At 33.2% G+C, this 16,845-nt stretch overlaps 2 protein-coding genes across 7 annotated transcripts; one reads left to right on the forward strand and one right to left on the reverse strand.

Annotated features, from left to right (window-relative positions):
• Positions 1-1,687: 1,687 nt before the first annotated feature.
• On the forward strand, positions 1,688-14,300 carry LOC105460124 (putative thiamine transporter SLC35F3). Of its 6 annotated transcripts, none has more exons than XM_011706571.1 (12): positions 1,688-2,215; positions 3,500-3,652; positions 4,700-4,947; positions 5,141-5,293; positions 5,371-5,730; positions 6,082-6,210; positions 6,294-6,483; positions 6,565-6,654; positions 6,898-7,027; positions 8,561-8,590; positions 10,270-10,625; positions 12,186-14,300. In XM_011706571.1, the coding sequence occupies exons 2-12, from the start codon at positions 3,514-3,516 to the stop codon at positions 12,260-12,262; spliced, it is 1,902 nt and encodes a 633-aa protein (XP_011704873.1). In that variant the 5' UTR covers positions 1,688-2,215; positions 3,500-3,513; the 3' UTR covers positions 12,263-14,300. The 6 variants fall into 6 exon arrangements, with proteins under 6 accessions (XP_011704873.1, XP_011704876.1, XP_011704895.1 ...); XM_011706574.1 differs by having other exon boundaries at positions 10,270-10,684; positions 12,186-12,252; XM_011706593.1 differs by lacking the exon at positions 10,270-10,625.
• On the reverse strand, positions 14,080-16,292 carry LOC105460118 (glutathione S-transferase 1-1). The gene is made up of 6 exons (XM_011706558.1): positions 16,175-16,292; positions 15,630-15,769; positions 15,495-15,553; positions 15,072-15,213; positions 14,877-14,994; positions 14,080-14,668 (listed from the first exon to the last, which is right to left on the reverse strand). Exons 2-6 carry the CDS (start codon positions 15,762-15,764, stop codon positions 14,433-14,435), a joined length of 690 nt encoding a protein of 229 aa, XP_011704860.1. The 5' UTR covers positions 15,765-15,769; positions 16,175-16,292; the 3' UTR covers positions 14,080-14,432.
• Positions 16,293-16,845: the final 553 nt, after the last annotated feature.

Genomic DNA, 16,845 nt, shown 5'->3' on the forward strand with positions numbered 1-16,845 from the left:
GCATGCAAAAGTTTTTTTTTCTAATGTTTAATTATGGCACATACATTATGATTATTTTATGTATGTTATAAATCATCTTCGAATAATTTATACGATACTTATATTTAGTTTAATGGGATATTTTAATATAACTTATTTGTTTGTCACTTTAATTTTTAAACTTACAATTCACTGTTACATAACAATTATATTCAATTTCAACTTCTGTGTTATTCTGTGATACAACTGCGATTAAGTCGCGATTCTAATTGTTAATAATTATTTAATTTATCAACTTAATTTTGTCATAGGTAAATACAGATGGAAGTAATTTGTTAGCACTCTTCATAATAATGTACAATATATATTATAACGTATTATTAGTAACTCTATAATTTATTTTTTGTCTTTTATATTTCGTTATAACATAATTCTAGATCATAATTGTGCAAAGTCAAAATCGAGATTATTACATTATTAATTATGTGTTTTTTTTTTATTAGAAAAAATATTTCCTATTTTATTTCGCGGACAATTTCTATAGTTTACAGTTTAAAAGAAATTTAAGCATTATATTTTTATGTATTGCAGTAAAATTTTACAGCTTATATTTATTTTTGGAATGTTCAACCATCTGTAATTTACCGCGCGAACACATTGTGTGTGTCAATGTACCTATTTATATACCTAAGTATATTTGTACTTATACCTTCTTTACAAAGAAAAACAAAAGCAACATTATCGCATACTTCCTACTTAGATATAGTGACGTTGATATCAAGAACAAAATAATATCAGTGAGGTGTGTTTCTTACGTCACTTAAAATTAATTGAAAATCTTTTATTTCAGAAAATACGGAATAAAATATTTTTTCAGCTACTTGTCTATTTCTTCTTATACCATTCAGCCCTTACATGTATAACGTTGTCTTTTATCTTGCTATAAATCGTGCGATATTATGTGACATTGAGTGAGCGGTATTGAGCTTTATGAATATGTATAAGAAAAAGTTCCTTCCGAGTTGGTCACGCAAAATAGAAATGTAGAAACTAACTAAGAACGGAAAGTGTGGAGAATACAGTGGAAATACAGTGCGAGCGAACAGTGAAAACCAGTTTCGTGTCAATTACAATCAGTTGTGTAATCATATTGCTGCATCAACTTAAAATTATTGTAAATATAATTGTAAAAATAATACGACCATGCGAAAATGAAGAAATAAAATAATTTAACGTGCTGTTTGATTTGATGATAATGTTGCGTGTACTATTTCGCCAGTTTAATAATAGCGGGCATAGAAATGCTTTTTGCATTTAAAATTTTTTATATATGTAATTATTACTATTTGTATATTGCTTTAAGTTTAATATAAAACGGATTTAATTTTAATATAAAAGAATAGTTAAAATTTGTGTGGCCATTGTACAATATTTCACGAAAGGGATAGATCGGTTTCGCCTATTTGAACCTCTATTTGATGGTTTAAGAATTATAAAAATTGTGCAGAATAATCAGAACGTATAATTTAACGGATAAATTGTTAAGAGTTTTTTTTTGTGCTCGTCATATCCTTTCTGTTTGACTATTGATGTAAAATAGACCATTCAGTCGGTGGTTTTGGGACACCCAGTGTGTAGCCGAGTTAGCTGCAATCAGAACGGCACGGCGCAGACGGGCGAAGTGGTTGCGGACGGTACAGGCGCAGACGCGAGCAGCCCAGTGAACTAGCGAAGGCTCTTATGAGACCTAGCCTGGCAATCAATGGCATGGCAGAATGCTCGAGACCAAGTTCCCTTTGACCACAGTCCGTGCAGTGCGCGCAGCGACCACCGTTTCTCACCCTCTCCCTTCGGGGTGTGCGACGGCCCCGAAGATCACCGCGCGCCGATACAGCACGTTCCCTCGCGTGCACGATACGCGAATCCTCGAAAATGAGACCGCGCGCGTGGCTCGCGCAATGAACGGCTCATAATGAGCTGCGCATTTCTAGCGGCGATAAATACCTAGAGCTAATTAATTACGTCGCGGGCGAGGTCCGTCATTAAGTAACGTCGATCGGCGAACGAAACCCCAGGGCGGGATCTCGTTTTCGCGACCCGCAGCGCGACATGCCGTTGTGACATCGGTCATCCGTGGTAAATCGAACTAAGGAGGAGTCGGTCACACCGGGTGGACCATGAACCATGGATACGCGACTCGAGAACGACGCGACCTCGGAAGAAAAACGTAAAGAAGGTATGTGTGCGACATTTTTCTAGCTCTTTACCTCCGTGTCTCTTCACTTCGATGAAAGTCCGGGAATTGGCATGCGACTTTTGCCACAAACGTGGAGTTGCTTCGTAATCGTTGTTATCAATTATTTATTATCGACGGCAAGATAATTGATTCTTTGTTTACAACGTCGAGGCAGTATCTAAAATCCTGCAGTTTCAAAATTTTTGAAATTAGTGTATATATCTCATTATAAGATCATATTTCGAAATTGATGTTGAATTATTCTCATGGCAATGAGTTTCATTAATTAATTAAAATTGTCGAAATTTTCAAATGGCCTGAAAGGAAAAAACCTCCATTTTTCGAGTTTCTCTCTATCAAAATATTTGAAGACGTGCAGTGCGATAATTCCCGGATTAGATAGATTTATCCATCGAATTTGCATGCCTTTATCCGAAATCTGCCTTTTGCAATTTTGCTAATACCGCGCTCTTGATAATTGTGCTAATAATGCTCGTAATAACAATATTTACAGCAATGTAAAATTCGTGTGCTTATCCTGCCGAGAATTTGCCGTAAATTTCTAATATTCAATGCCGCTATAAGCTAAAACGCAATTTGTTCGCTTCATTTCAGGCTCAAAACCGGCTTAATTGTATAAACACTTATGTACAAGTGTACTTTATAACTGTTGTATACGTAGCTTCGAGTTTTGAACACATCGGAATTGATTTCGTCTCAGCCAACAACTTTGCTTTGTCGAGATCAGATATCGAAGCGCGCGGAAGTGGTCTCCGTGTTTGTTCGTACCAAATCGATACACAAAACGAGCGGTGTGTGCTTGTAACGTTGAATATTTTTTTCTTATCTAAATTATATACATAATCCTTCGGCTTCGTATAAAACCCTCGTCCTGATTTTGCGGCACTAACGTATACCGAATGTACCGTTTGACAAGTGGAAATCTTTGTTGTTGCTGAACTTGCAATTTTATTGAAAGTTAGATTATTGTAATGAGTATCAAAACCAACGAGAACGAAAAAACGAGTTCTTTCGAATATGAACGTTGTTGCATGTGCGAAGCGACTCTGGTGAACGCCAGAAACGTTTTTCGCTGGTGCACCCCCGCAAGCAGATGTCGGGAGATCAACAAGTATATTGTACGTGCATCCGTATAGGGAAGTCGCGATGCGCACCAGATGCTTCGCATGAATCGAACCCGAAGTTGTGGTGTAACCCGATTGTTGCGTGCCGCGCGCGGCTCACGTTAAAACGCAAATCTCTTTCTAATGACATGTTTCAAAGAACGCGCTTAAGCCATGGGTAGCGGAGGAGTTGGTGAAGTACCAACGATATTTCACCCTCGACGATCGCGTACGTCGAATATATCCTTCGTCGAAGATCAGCAGACCCACGGTCCGTTCATCACTCCCATCCAGATTGCGCTCCACGCTTCAGGTAAATTTGCGCATTGATGTGTAGATTGTGTTGGACCGACCTTGTCTGTTCCTCGAGTGTCCTTTCAGTCGCAGATACTGGGGTGGGGGGGGGGGTGAAACTGAAGAAAGATGATTGCATTATTGATTGATTGCATGATTGATAATTACTATCGCAAATTATTTGAGGCTTTGATAAAAAAATATAATGAAAATTAAAGGGTTTTAATAGAGTTTTTTTATTAATAAAATAATAAAATTTAATGCAAAATTTCATGCTTTAAAAATAAAAGAAATTTTGATTTTTTAATCCGACCGTCAAAGTTCTGATTTAATTGCAAAATTATTGCACTGTGTTAGAAATAGATCAAATAGATGAATAATAATTCCAAATTTTACCAAATTTTCCTGAAAAAAATTACCAGTTTGTTTGACGTCGAACCTGTGGCTGGAAGAAGATACAGTGGGTTTAAGATGATATCCTGTATAGTGATCGTCGATAATCGCATTTCGATATTGATTGAAGAGTACAACAGATCTATCAACGATGGATTCATAGCGTATCTATAATATTTATATCCAAGAGAAGAGAAACTTAGATTTCTAAGGAAACCTTTATCAGTTTTTTAGTATTAGTTCTTAGTATAAATATTTTCGCATTATTAAAACGCTCGCATGATATGCGCATAATAATTTCAGTTCGCTGAGCATAATTCGCCTAGTATATATTCAAACAAAACTGCAAAATTTCAAAATCAGGACACGCTTAAGAAAAGCCGCATATTAAAAGCGTCATATATCACTTTTCGCACATTAAAAATACGCGCGCGCACTTTACGTAGCTATTATTCAGAGTATATAGCCAGAAAAAAAAAATAGATTTAATCCTAGCTTTTTCTCACTGTCTTAAGCGTACAATCCACAACGATCTAATTATGGATAATAATCCAGTTAAAATACACGCTGCAGTCTAAAATTCTCTTAACGCACGAATAAATTCGAACGTATTGGTATTGCCGTTTTATGAGATACCGTGAGACGAAAATATTTCAGGACGGCAATATTTCAGGATGCGAGCAGCAACAGGGTTGCAGCGTCGTCGGCGGCGATTCTGCGTCGAGTTGTCGCACCCTGGAAACCACCGGAAGTGTCGTAGGAGGCGGTGGCGGCGGCGGCGGCGATAGCGGGAATGTGCAATCGACAGGCCAAACTCAATCGTCGACCCATGTAACCTCGGCTCCGGTAGTTCAGCAGTCGCAGCAACCGAGCTCAATTTCGGCCTGCTTCGCTTCCTGCTGCGCGGAAAGCGCGAAGAAGGTTGTTTTCATCTCTAACAAGTTGAAGTCGCGGATAGTAAATTAAACAGGAATATAGATTGAGTGAAACACTAAAGGAAGTGATTCAAAGTATTGCGTTTATTGAAACTTACGATAGCTGCAGTCTGTATCAAAAGTGTTTTACGACATTGATATATTGCGTTCAGGGACTCCGATTACTCTTATAATTGCAGATATATTTCGGGGTGTGCGTGACGATATGCGTAACCGCGAGTTGGGTCGGAGCGACTCATTGCATCAAGTATTTGTACTTTCATGAACCAGACAAGAACTCGGAGACGTTCGAGTCCGCAAATTCTTCCGTGAGCGGACTCCATCATCAACATGTGAGCTTACTTCAATTATCTTTTATAATCTCTCTTTAGCAAGATGATGTTATCTATTGTCAACTAATTACTTTCAGATCATTCATCATAAAGAAGGGTACGATGCACCCTTCTTTACGACGTGGTTCTGCACCAACTGGGAAGTCTTGTACTTTCCGGTATACTTCATCTGTTGGGCTGCGAGAACCAAGTGCGCCACCCCTTCGGAGATAATCGCCGAGAGTCTCCGCGGTTTCCGCGATAAAGGTTTCACTGGCGGTCGCTTCTTAATCAGATGCAGTCTTTTCTGCGGCCTATGGGTCATCACGAATTACTTGTACATACTATCATTAAAGATACTGCTAGCCACAGACGTGATGGCGTTATTCGCAACCAACGTTTCATGCGTCTACCTGCTCTCGTGGGTCATTCTTCACGAACAATTCGTGGGCGTGAGGGTGAGTAGTTTTAAAAATGGTTGTTCAATTTTTATAACAATTGTCAAATTTCATATTATTTATGCTAATATATTATTTATTAATTACGAAAATTATCTCTACAGGATATTAAATGAATCTTTGTTATAAAAAACTAACGGATAAATAATAAATAATTAAGATATTGTTATTACAAATTAAAAAATTTTTAATAGCATTTTTTATGTATAATAATGTCTTGACATTTATGTATTTTTATATACACAGTTGTGAAATGCATTTTTCATAAATTTTACGTGTGTATAATTTTTCATATAATAGATTTTTATTTTATTATATCACAAACTTAACAGGAAAATTTTCTTATTATAGATAGTCGCGGTGATTCTCTGTAATACCGGTATCGCGCTCTTAGCTTACATGGATGGCATAACCGGAAGTCCGACGCTGGGGGGTGTTGTTTTAGCTACAGCAGCGGCAGCTGGCTCTGCCGTTTACAAAGTAAGCGAATAATATCTTATGATCTATATTACAAATGCAAATATGAAATATTAAATTTTTAAGGCATTATTTTGTTCATTCAGGTTCTCTTTAAGAAAGTAATAGGAGAAACTACGTTCGGCCAAATGTCTTTATTTTTCTCCCTCATCGGTTTGTGTAACGCTGCCCTGTTATGGCCGATTTGCCTGGCTCTGTACTTTTCCGGAGTAGAAACCATACACTGGACAAAATTACCGTGGGCAGCATTACTCTCCGCTAGCATCCTCCATTTAGGTCTGAACTTACGCTAAATTAGATTACTATTCGATATGGGAACGTATACTTTCGCAACTGAAATCCATACTTTGTTCACAGTTGCGAATATGCTCGGCAATTTCAGCATCGCAATCACCTACGATCTGTTCATTACTCTTGGATTAATAACAGCTGTACCTGTATCTGCTGGTAAGTAAAATGATCGGCTAATTATTTTAGAATATATATCGTAAATCAAAAAATGGTTCCTTTTAATAACACAATCAGTAATCATTGAAAGTAAAGAATTTATAGAAAGGGTGTAAAAATAAAAATAGAGAAGAATATCTCTTATTTGAAAAAATATAAATTTTGAATATAATAAAATTGTCTTTTAATTATATTGTTATTCGTAAAACTTGTTACTTACTAATTATTAACATAATTGCGCAGCATTGGACGTTATTTTTTATGGGGCGTACTTCATGGGCATGAAATTAGCAGGCATGATCTTCATAGCGGTGGGTTTCTTCCTCGTGATGTTCCCGGATAATTGGCCAGATTACATAACAAGGCTCCTCCGGTACGTTTTCTCAGTCTGTATTCTATATACGACGCGTTTCTTGCGTGGTATGCACCTTTAATTCGGAGTTAATTTAATTTATCTTTTAGTCTTTAGTTTCTCTAGCGAACTCTCCGTTCGTCCGAGACGATTTATCTATCTCTCTATACATATATCTTCTTTACTCTTGCAACAATATCGGACTGTTGTCTTTTACCTTGTTTGGCACCAGAATAGAGGCAGCGCGTAGTCTCACTTAAGTAGGATGTGCTTTTGACCTACCTATCTATATATATATATCTATATCTAAATTTATCTTTTATGCTGCCTTAGTTTTTGCGATTTTTTCGAAGCGTAATAATATATTTTATAAATCGCTTTGGTAAAATGACATAGAACGTTCCCTGGAAAACTTTATACGCCCGCGTTTTCGCAAAATGTACGATTTTATTCCCCCTATCGCGAAGTGTACCTGATCAAACGCGCGACCATTATAAAAACATAGGAATTTTTTATAATTTACTGTTATTATATTTGCGATTGTTTTTTTATTTGGGAAATCTTTAAATTTCGATCTGCGTTAAAACAATTCTTATAATTTATTTTGCGTCTCACCAGCCTTTACTTCGCAGCTTCGCAGCTAAATACATGCGACGACATTTTCAGATCATTACGAGATATTTTGTTTCGCTGCATAAATATGGAGCCAATTACGTCGATTTATGTCAAAACATATTGCGGTTTTTCTTTCGCATTTAGAGAGCAACTCGTGCACATCGTCACGCTTTACATAAAAATTAAAAACTAGCACTGATACTGTTTTACAGGATGCCTGGAATATATAACAGATTTAAAGCATAATTAAATGATTATATTTTATACAATACAGATAATGACAATGTAACTGGCATAAAAAGCTAAAACATTTTGTACATTTTTTTATGAATACTAATGATATATTTAAATATCATGAAATATGTTGATTAATATTAACCAATTTTTCTCTTATTCAATATTTTTTAAACTTTGTTGCTTTAAAAGCAATTTCAAGAACGTGATTAAAATAATTTTAAATTTGCTATTTTTTAATTTGATTCAGCAAACAACGCGAGCATACAATTTAAAAATAAATTTTAATAAAAATATTTTTTATATATTATTTTTGTATTTAAAATTTGAGAATTTAAATCTACGAAATTTATTTGGATTAATTAAAAGTCATTAAGAAAAAATCGATAAATTTTTTAGCTTTACATTATGCAATAATAATTTATCTAAATACTATTTAAATGTTATTGTACTTTCTCTACTGTTATTAAGAATCGTGTAAAGATATATATATTTGATATTTACTGAATTTGTTTATTGAAATTTAAAAAAAAGGAAACGCACATGTTCGCCTGTTAAAGAACTTGGACTGTTGAAATAAGAAAAAAATGGATTAGGAAAATAAATGATTAAACTTGCTTAAGTTGCTTGTTGTATTGTCTTTGAAATCGATATCACTTCATCACTCGCTTCCCAACAATCAGGATCCATTATATGCTGTTACAGAAACGTAGTCCTCATGAGTCACAGTACAAGGTAAGAAAATACATCTCATACGTCTTGCTCTGATCCTACCGAAAATTCATCTTTTCTCATAATTAAATTATTATTTAAGCATCATAAGATTACAGCAAAATAACAAGAGAATTTTATATGTAAAAAATAGCGTAATGTAAATAACAAAGATTGAAATATTCAAACCGAATGCGAGTTTGTTATTTATGTAATATGATTTAAAAATGCTTAAATTTATATGATAGACAAATACTAGAACATAAATAAGTTCTAGTATTTTTTGAAAACGATTATAATATATGCATGATTATAACGATTATAACGGATATTTAATATTTCAAAAAATTATTTTTAAGTAACTAATCAGAATTTTATTTTTAATATATTTATATATGTATATATATAGTTGCATATCAAATGAATTATTATTTATTTAAATAGTAAAATAATTAATACATTTATAAGATTCAAAACGTGTGACATTTATAAGAACAAATAATATACCAATAATAGAATCATTAATTTACTTGCGATGAATTTTCTGTAAAAGAGCAAGCGGTATAAATGTCAATAGGCGCATGATTTTTTCGATTTCTCCTTCATTCTGCATGCATACGTTTAAGCTTAGCTTATACTTTCATTGGCTTATTTTCCTTTTAAAGCAACCAGCATGCCCTTATTCACGCTTTTTTTCCCCAATATTATTTTCCTTTTAATCATTCAGTTAGCTTCGATGCATTATGTGTCTGTATTAGCCATTTTTACTCGTCCAAACCCTTATTCAAAATTGGATCGTATAAGATACATATTAGATTCAGGATTAATTCATTGCCCTCGAAAATCTTAAGAGATTGCTTGCCTTAACGGTCGTGCTCGTAAAGCATCCTGGAACGGAGTACTATTTTACCCTCAATATATAATTTAGTCACGTGCTCTTGTTTGTTCGTCCCATTATTTCATCTGATTAATTAGTAACCAGATTGTCATAGAAATCTTGCGACATGCAAGCTATTCGTTGCAAGCTATTTGTATATATGAAAGCCAGTTTTACAATTCTTTTATTTAAGAATTTATCATATAATTTTTCTTCTGGAAAAAAGAAGGGAGATAAAAATAAATATCGTCTGGAAATAAATAAAAACAAAAATTGATATCAATAATTCTAGAGAAATAAGCATTTTAATTCTTCTTGCAAAATCATAAAAATGATTACAAAATATATAACTAAAAATATTATAATAAGATATGTAATAATTACTACAAAATATTATAGTAAAAAGTTTATATTATGTAATTTTTTGTAAATTTTCTTTTTTAAAAAAGTAGCAAATATGTTATACGTATATTATTATTATATCCAGTCGTTCAATTATAATATAATTAATAGCTTGGTAAGATTCGAGACATAAGAGAATTGCTAGATTTCTATGACACGGATAAACGTGCCCTTCACCCCAACCTCGATTGCCAAAAGTTAATGTGAGCACATGAGGAACATAGTCTTTAGTAAGAGGGGGATCCGCGTACCAAAATATTCAAGCAATACGCGACAGTCCTTATCCAATTACGTTAAACAAAAAGACCAACGAGACACATCGTGAGACATACCGTCGAGAGGAGCCACCCGCAGGTGTTTATCCCCCACTGAGATAATCGAGAAATCGACTGATGAGAGTCTCGGACTTGATATATATACGCAGTATCACGGGGGGCGGCCAGCAACGCGGCAGCAGGAATATCCTTAGGGGTCGCAGAACGTCTCTTCAGCAACGTCAGCACCGCCTGAGGAGCTACGGCGTTACGGCCGCGCACGGAGATGGTCAGACGCTGCTGCCGATGAGCAACAACAACAACAACAACAATAGCAGCAGCAACAATCAGCCCGCCACACTTCGATATGTTAACAACAACCCTCAACAATACAGCTCGATCTCCGAAACCCAATCACGCCGTGTCCTTCCTTCTACCTCGACCTCCATCACCTCGACCTCGACCTCGACCACCACCACCGTCGTCAGCAACAGCTATTCGCATGATCCTCGTAATCAACAGCAAGGTATGAGAACGATCAGGCTGGTGGCGAAGCCACGCGTGACGCGGTAAGAGGGAAATCAGGTAGGAATCAGGTGCGGGAAGTGAACAAGATCGAATTGAACGTGATCGTGATAGTTGGCTGGCGACGAGTAGCACCGTATAGAGTTTTGTTGTACCTTGTTGTAACGCTCGAGGTACAAAACATGCTGGGTAATTGAGCAGGGATTTGTTAGCGAGTGGCAGTCGCAAATCATCTTGAAAGCGCTGAATATTGAGTTGCACAATGTTATATTGCTCTAAGCTAGCGCCTAAGTGATTAATGTAACGTAGCGTAAATGCCGAACGCTAATAGCGGGTATATACAGGGTATTCCAGAAAAGTATCACTTTTATTTATTTATTTTTTTCCTGGCCAATTTGATTATCTTTTAAAATTAAATACTTTAATAAGAAATAAAGATTAAAATTACGATAAAATGCAGAGTCCATTTATAATAAAGGAAAGAATAACACTTTCTTATTATATATATTGAAATTTACATCGTTAACAATTTTTATTTTCTATAATTTATTTATAATTTAAAAAGTGTCGAGATTTTTTAAATTTTGACAACTGAAAGATGTAACTTTGCACAAAAAAATTTTGAATAAGAACAAAATTATGAGACGCCCTGTATATCGATATGAAAGCATATGCGTGTAATGAGGAATGCCTTTGTAAAATTCTAAATTTCTTCGCATCTGTTTACTTTATCTTAGTTTATAGTGATCTGTTTAGTATCCTGTTCCGTGAATGTTGCAGGTATTCGTAAATGTCCCAAGTCATATTTATTTTTATTGTATACATATACCGTCCGTGTGTCCCACATAAATTTTTGGAATGATGCATAGCGACATGTGTCATGCTGTTCGATATTTGATGGTACAATTACTGTTGTCGTTCAGTTTGTTAATTGTTTACCTTGCAAAACGAAACGGGCGATCCCATATAATTCGACCAAATAGTTTCTTCTTACGTATTAAATAAAATATGACAAAATCGTATAATAATATTTCCATGTAATAATGGGATATCCGTGACTTTTTGCGTTGGACATAAATTTGATTTCGCGTGGTGATTTTCTACAAATGTATATATAATAAAAATAAAAAGAGCTTAAAAAAAAGAGAGGATTATAATTCTAAATTTTTGAATGTACACGCACCAGGAAACGTCGCAAGTTCTTGTTTCAAATTAAAAATAAAATGATAATTGAATTTATAGTTGTTTTGAAAGTTGCGCTATGCTAAACAAAATACAAAAATAATTTTTAAAAAAATCTTAACTTTATTTTCCATTGTGCACTACAAACTAAATAAATATAAAAGAGAATAGTTACAGATAAAATATAGCAAATATACTTTCGTATACTTTTTGCCACTGTGCATCACAATTAATGGAATATCAAGGATATTAATGTTGGAAAGTTTCCACGCGTTTTTCTCGTCGAATCGGCAAAAGAAAAACGTGTTCTGCATGATGATTGAGATTTTTAGTTCACGACTGTTAGAATCACCATGAATAACATAATTTTCGTTTGCAGGTGGAGCAGGAGACACAGACACGGCATGTCAGATGGATCGTCACGCGACGCGATCGATTATCGAACCGGGTACATAAAATCGCACCTACGCTCGCCCTCGGGTAGGGTTCGGTGACTAAACACATGGAAAATCGAAGCAATAACTAAGATATTATGGCAGAGCTATATAAGCCTCGTACGTTGGCAGTGGCTCAGTGGCCAGAGTTGTTGTCGATGTATAAATACAATTTCGACCATGAAATAGGTTTACTCTAGTACTTCAGTACTTTTAAATCTACTGAATCCTTAGAGCTACCTTGAAAAGTATATTAATGGTATACCGTTCCATCAACATTAAAAATAAGTAAAAAATCAGATTACAAAGTACAGATAAAAAAAAGTCTGTATTCTAAAACAAATACTTTCTGATCGAATACTTACTTAATTTATTTAAAATATTTTATTTAAACATCTGAATAATTGAGAAATCTGCAGTTGGAACTGCAAAATGTGAAAAAGAATTGGTTTAAATTGTATAAAAAAGTTTTTAAAGAGCTCATTAAAGAAATATCTTCCAAAAAAATATATTAACAAAAAATTAATATAGTTGATATTTTCTCTTATTATTGATGTTTTCTATTCTTTTGCCACAATTATCGTTTCCTAACAAGCTACAATCAAAGTATTTATATATTGGATCTAGGTGCACCGGAGATATCTCTGTGGTACCCATGGTCTTGACGTACATATTATCGATGTATGTTTGTGTGATAAACGTAGCTCAATTTAGTATGAAAATAATTTCGAATCGATAATAATCAGTCGGCTATGTAAAACTTGTCTAGGTGTATTCCATTACAGAGAGGCTCGCAAGGAAATTTGCTATTATGCATTAAAAATAAAAATGTCTTGACTAAATCGCTAAAATATTGATAAATCTTATAGCATGCTATCAGATGGGCAAAAACTTCGAACTCAACAAGATTTGTCAATTTCAAATACATTTTTAAATAAACCATGGAAAATATGTTAGAAATAATATTTGAATCAAGATCTTCAGTCAACAGTTTCATTCATGTCACATATTCGATATATTCATTGTTAGTGAAAGTTACAAACAGTTATGAATAATATATAAAGACAATCAAAAATAGTAAATTAGCTCTAAATACCATTTTTCGTCTCTGAAGATATTGTTGGTTCGTATATAAATGTTATTTGTAGCAAATGTATCATGACAAAAATTATTGATACGATGTTTTACAGCATTTGCAAATTGCAAATGGCTTCTATAGTGATATTCTTGTCCCACGGAATTAGTATAATATTACAGGGTTAATAGTTTTATTTCTAATCTAAGTCCTTCTTATCACATAATGTTACAACGGTGTCGGAAATTTGTGATGACTATATAGTTTATAAAATGAAAGATATTTAATACGCCAGAATACTCGGTAGAATACTCGTGACAGCTCAATTTACGATATATTATACATATATCTACATCGTTCCCGTGTTACATTAAATTTCACAAATAAAGTTAGCGAATAACATTAACGAAATTTGGGAATTATTAAGATTCGTGATCAGCTGAGAATGATGGTTTATGATGAAACTATAAGAGTGTTTCGTCGAATTCGAATAAAAATATATGTATACATAAACTTCTAGAAACAAATTAAGTCTTAAATACATTGAGTCGTAAATATATTTTTATAAGTGTCACATATAATATTTTTCATAGAATTATTTTATGTCGATTATATTATTATTTTTCATGAATTTATCTACACTAATAAATAATTATCTCTGTTTGTGTTACTAGATACAAATTTTGTGTACATAATTATAACAGATTATCTACAAATTTTGCAATTAATTCCAATATTTTAATTAAGAATGTACGCCGGCGGAATGTATGTCGACAGATTTATTTAATTTGTACATATATATTGTCAATTACACAAAAGTTAACACACGTACGTCGGTTGTAATCGCAATAATTATAATATTTATCGTGAAACTATATTGTAATAGAGATTCTAGTTTAACGTTGATACACGGAGAATATTATGAAAATATTGTGTAAATATTGAACGAATGTGATTGTCAATAATAAATCTAGTTTAGTAAGAACATTATTACTTTTATTAAATTTTCATATTATGCTTAGAAAAATTGAATTATTATGCTTAGAAAATCACAATTTAAAATAAAAAGCGTTTGTAAATGTTTAAAACTGTTGAGAATGTTGCTGCAGAAACTTTTTCATTTGTTTTTGCGCACCGGATGTATCGGGTGATCCACATCGGATGTGGGCGGATGTTTCTCGAAATGACTGAGTTCCCGCATTCCACTCGCCGCGATTTCCCAGAAGTCAGGGTGCTTCCGTTTAAAATTGTCATACCATTTCGTCACGTAAGGCCATGCATCCAATTTGAAGTCGATGGCTTCCAGGCACATCGTCGCGGTTATCAATGGAAAATCGGCGATTGTCAAGTTATCTATTAATAAATATACGTATAGATATATATATATATATATATATATATATATATATATATATATGTGTGACAACTTGAGAATTAAAAATATTATTAATTTCTTATAATTTTACAATAAATAGATAAAAATAAATACTATAAAATATTGATATTTTATATTAACAAAATATTTTTCGTATTATACGTATATTTATATAAATATACTCACTGCCTGCTGCATACTCGGAGTTTTCGCGTTGTAGATATGTGTTAAAAATATCCAACGCGATTTTTGTTTTCTTGAGACCCAACGGCGTGCGTTGATAATCATAAAATATCGGCGCCAACTGTGACATATGAGTGCGATAAATACGCGCATTTGATAAATATTTGAAAATATACGCAGGATTTAAATTAGACTTACGGTGTATTCGCTGATATTACGGTAATAAAGCGCCAAATTGAAACACAGACGATGATTGACAATCGCTCGCAGCTTCGGTGTCTTCGGATAAAATTTATTGTTCGTATCGTACTGGTCAGCTAAATATTGCAGAATTGCATTACTGTAACATGACGCAGTAAGACGATAAAAAAAATCGCTCGCGAATGATGCTATAAATAAACTTTATAATTTATTTATTTTCATTTTGCAGAGCGTGTAGCTAATAGAACTGTACATATATATACGTATATCTTACGTGCATACAAAATATAATTGTTTACAGATAACTGCAATTATCACATGCCCGTAATTGTCTATAATAAAAGAAACTCTTTCTTGAATTTATAAGAGAAAATGCTCTTCAATTTTTATAAATGATAATTTTAATTTACGATTTGTTACCTTTCACCTATTATAAGATCGTCGTCGACAAGGGTGGGTATTTCTTTTTGTGGATTCAGCTGTAAAAGATTCAATATGTTGTATTGTTTCAATTTATGTTTTCATATTTATTTATTTATATTTTTTAACATGTACCTTTTCGTATTCTTTAGTCATATGGTCACCTTTTCCAAAATCCATATTGACCAATTCGTACTTAATATTCAAAGCCTTCAACAACTGTTGACATGCAAGAGATGGTGGACCGTCCGAAACGCTGTACAGCTTCATATTATCTGGAAGATAATATGAAGTGTTACAAGGCCGCATCACAGGTATACATTTAAATGCAAATTTATATTTATATAAATTAAATGTACTTATATAAAAATATATGGACAAGTGCATTAATAAATAAATTGTTCAATGTGTAACGAAAAAGCGTAATTTTAAAAATCTAAATTTGTAGAAAATTGAAGAAAATAAATTTTAAAATATTCAAAGCTTATATGCTCCGTTTCTAAATAAAAGTATTAATTTACAATGTACTACAGAAGATTTTCAATTATAATTAGTTTAAAACTCTTTTAAGTGTTTTTATAATACTATTTCTTCACTTTAACGAGTGATTGTTAAATTGTACTATGTATAAATAAATGACGTTATTAAATATAGTATTTGAGTAAATATTATATACTTACATTATTTAATAGCACGAGACAAAAACACGACCGCGAGGCTGCTGCGTCAGGAATGTAAAAGATACTGTTGACAAGACATCAAGTGCCTTTCACCAACTATATTCAAGGTTGCAATGGTATCACGTGACCTAGTTACTTTACTGACTATTGCATAATGAGTGTATCTTTATAAATGCGTTATCACGGCTTTTGATAAAATTTATTTACTTTGTCACCACATTGCAGTTATCGTGTGCTCGCGTATAGCAAAATAACGTTGATGTACAAATGGAAACTCAATTCTTAACGTAATTAGAAATAGCGATGAAAATTATATATAATATATATAATAAAATATATATTTAGAATATTTTCTAAACTTCTCGTTACGTCGATGACAAATTTTGCTATAAAGTTATTAAAATATATCACATTTAAATCAATATATATATTTTTTAATAACTTTATAGCAAAACGTCATCGACGTAACGAGAAGTTTAGAAAATATTCTAAATATATATTTTAAAATCATATACAATATAATGATAAATTAAAATTCCATAGACGTACGAATTATGCCGATTATATTATCGATAACCTTTTCTGACGAGGGCTCTGGGATCTGTGGCATAAATAAATTTTCTGCGATAATCGTATTGATTGAGCATTATATATATATATATATATATATA

Source organism: Wasmannia auropunctata, unplaced genomic scaffold (genome assembly GCF_000956235.1).
Source record: "Wasmannia auropunctata unplaced genomic scaffold, wasmannia.A_1.0 LD336101.1, whole genome shotgun sequence".
Taxonomy (NCBI): Eukaryota; Metazoa; Arthropoda; class Insecta; order Hymenoptera; family Formicidae; genus Wasmannia; species Wasmannia auropunctata.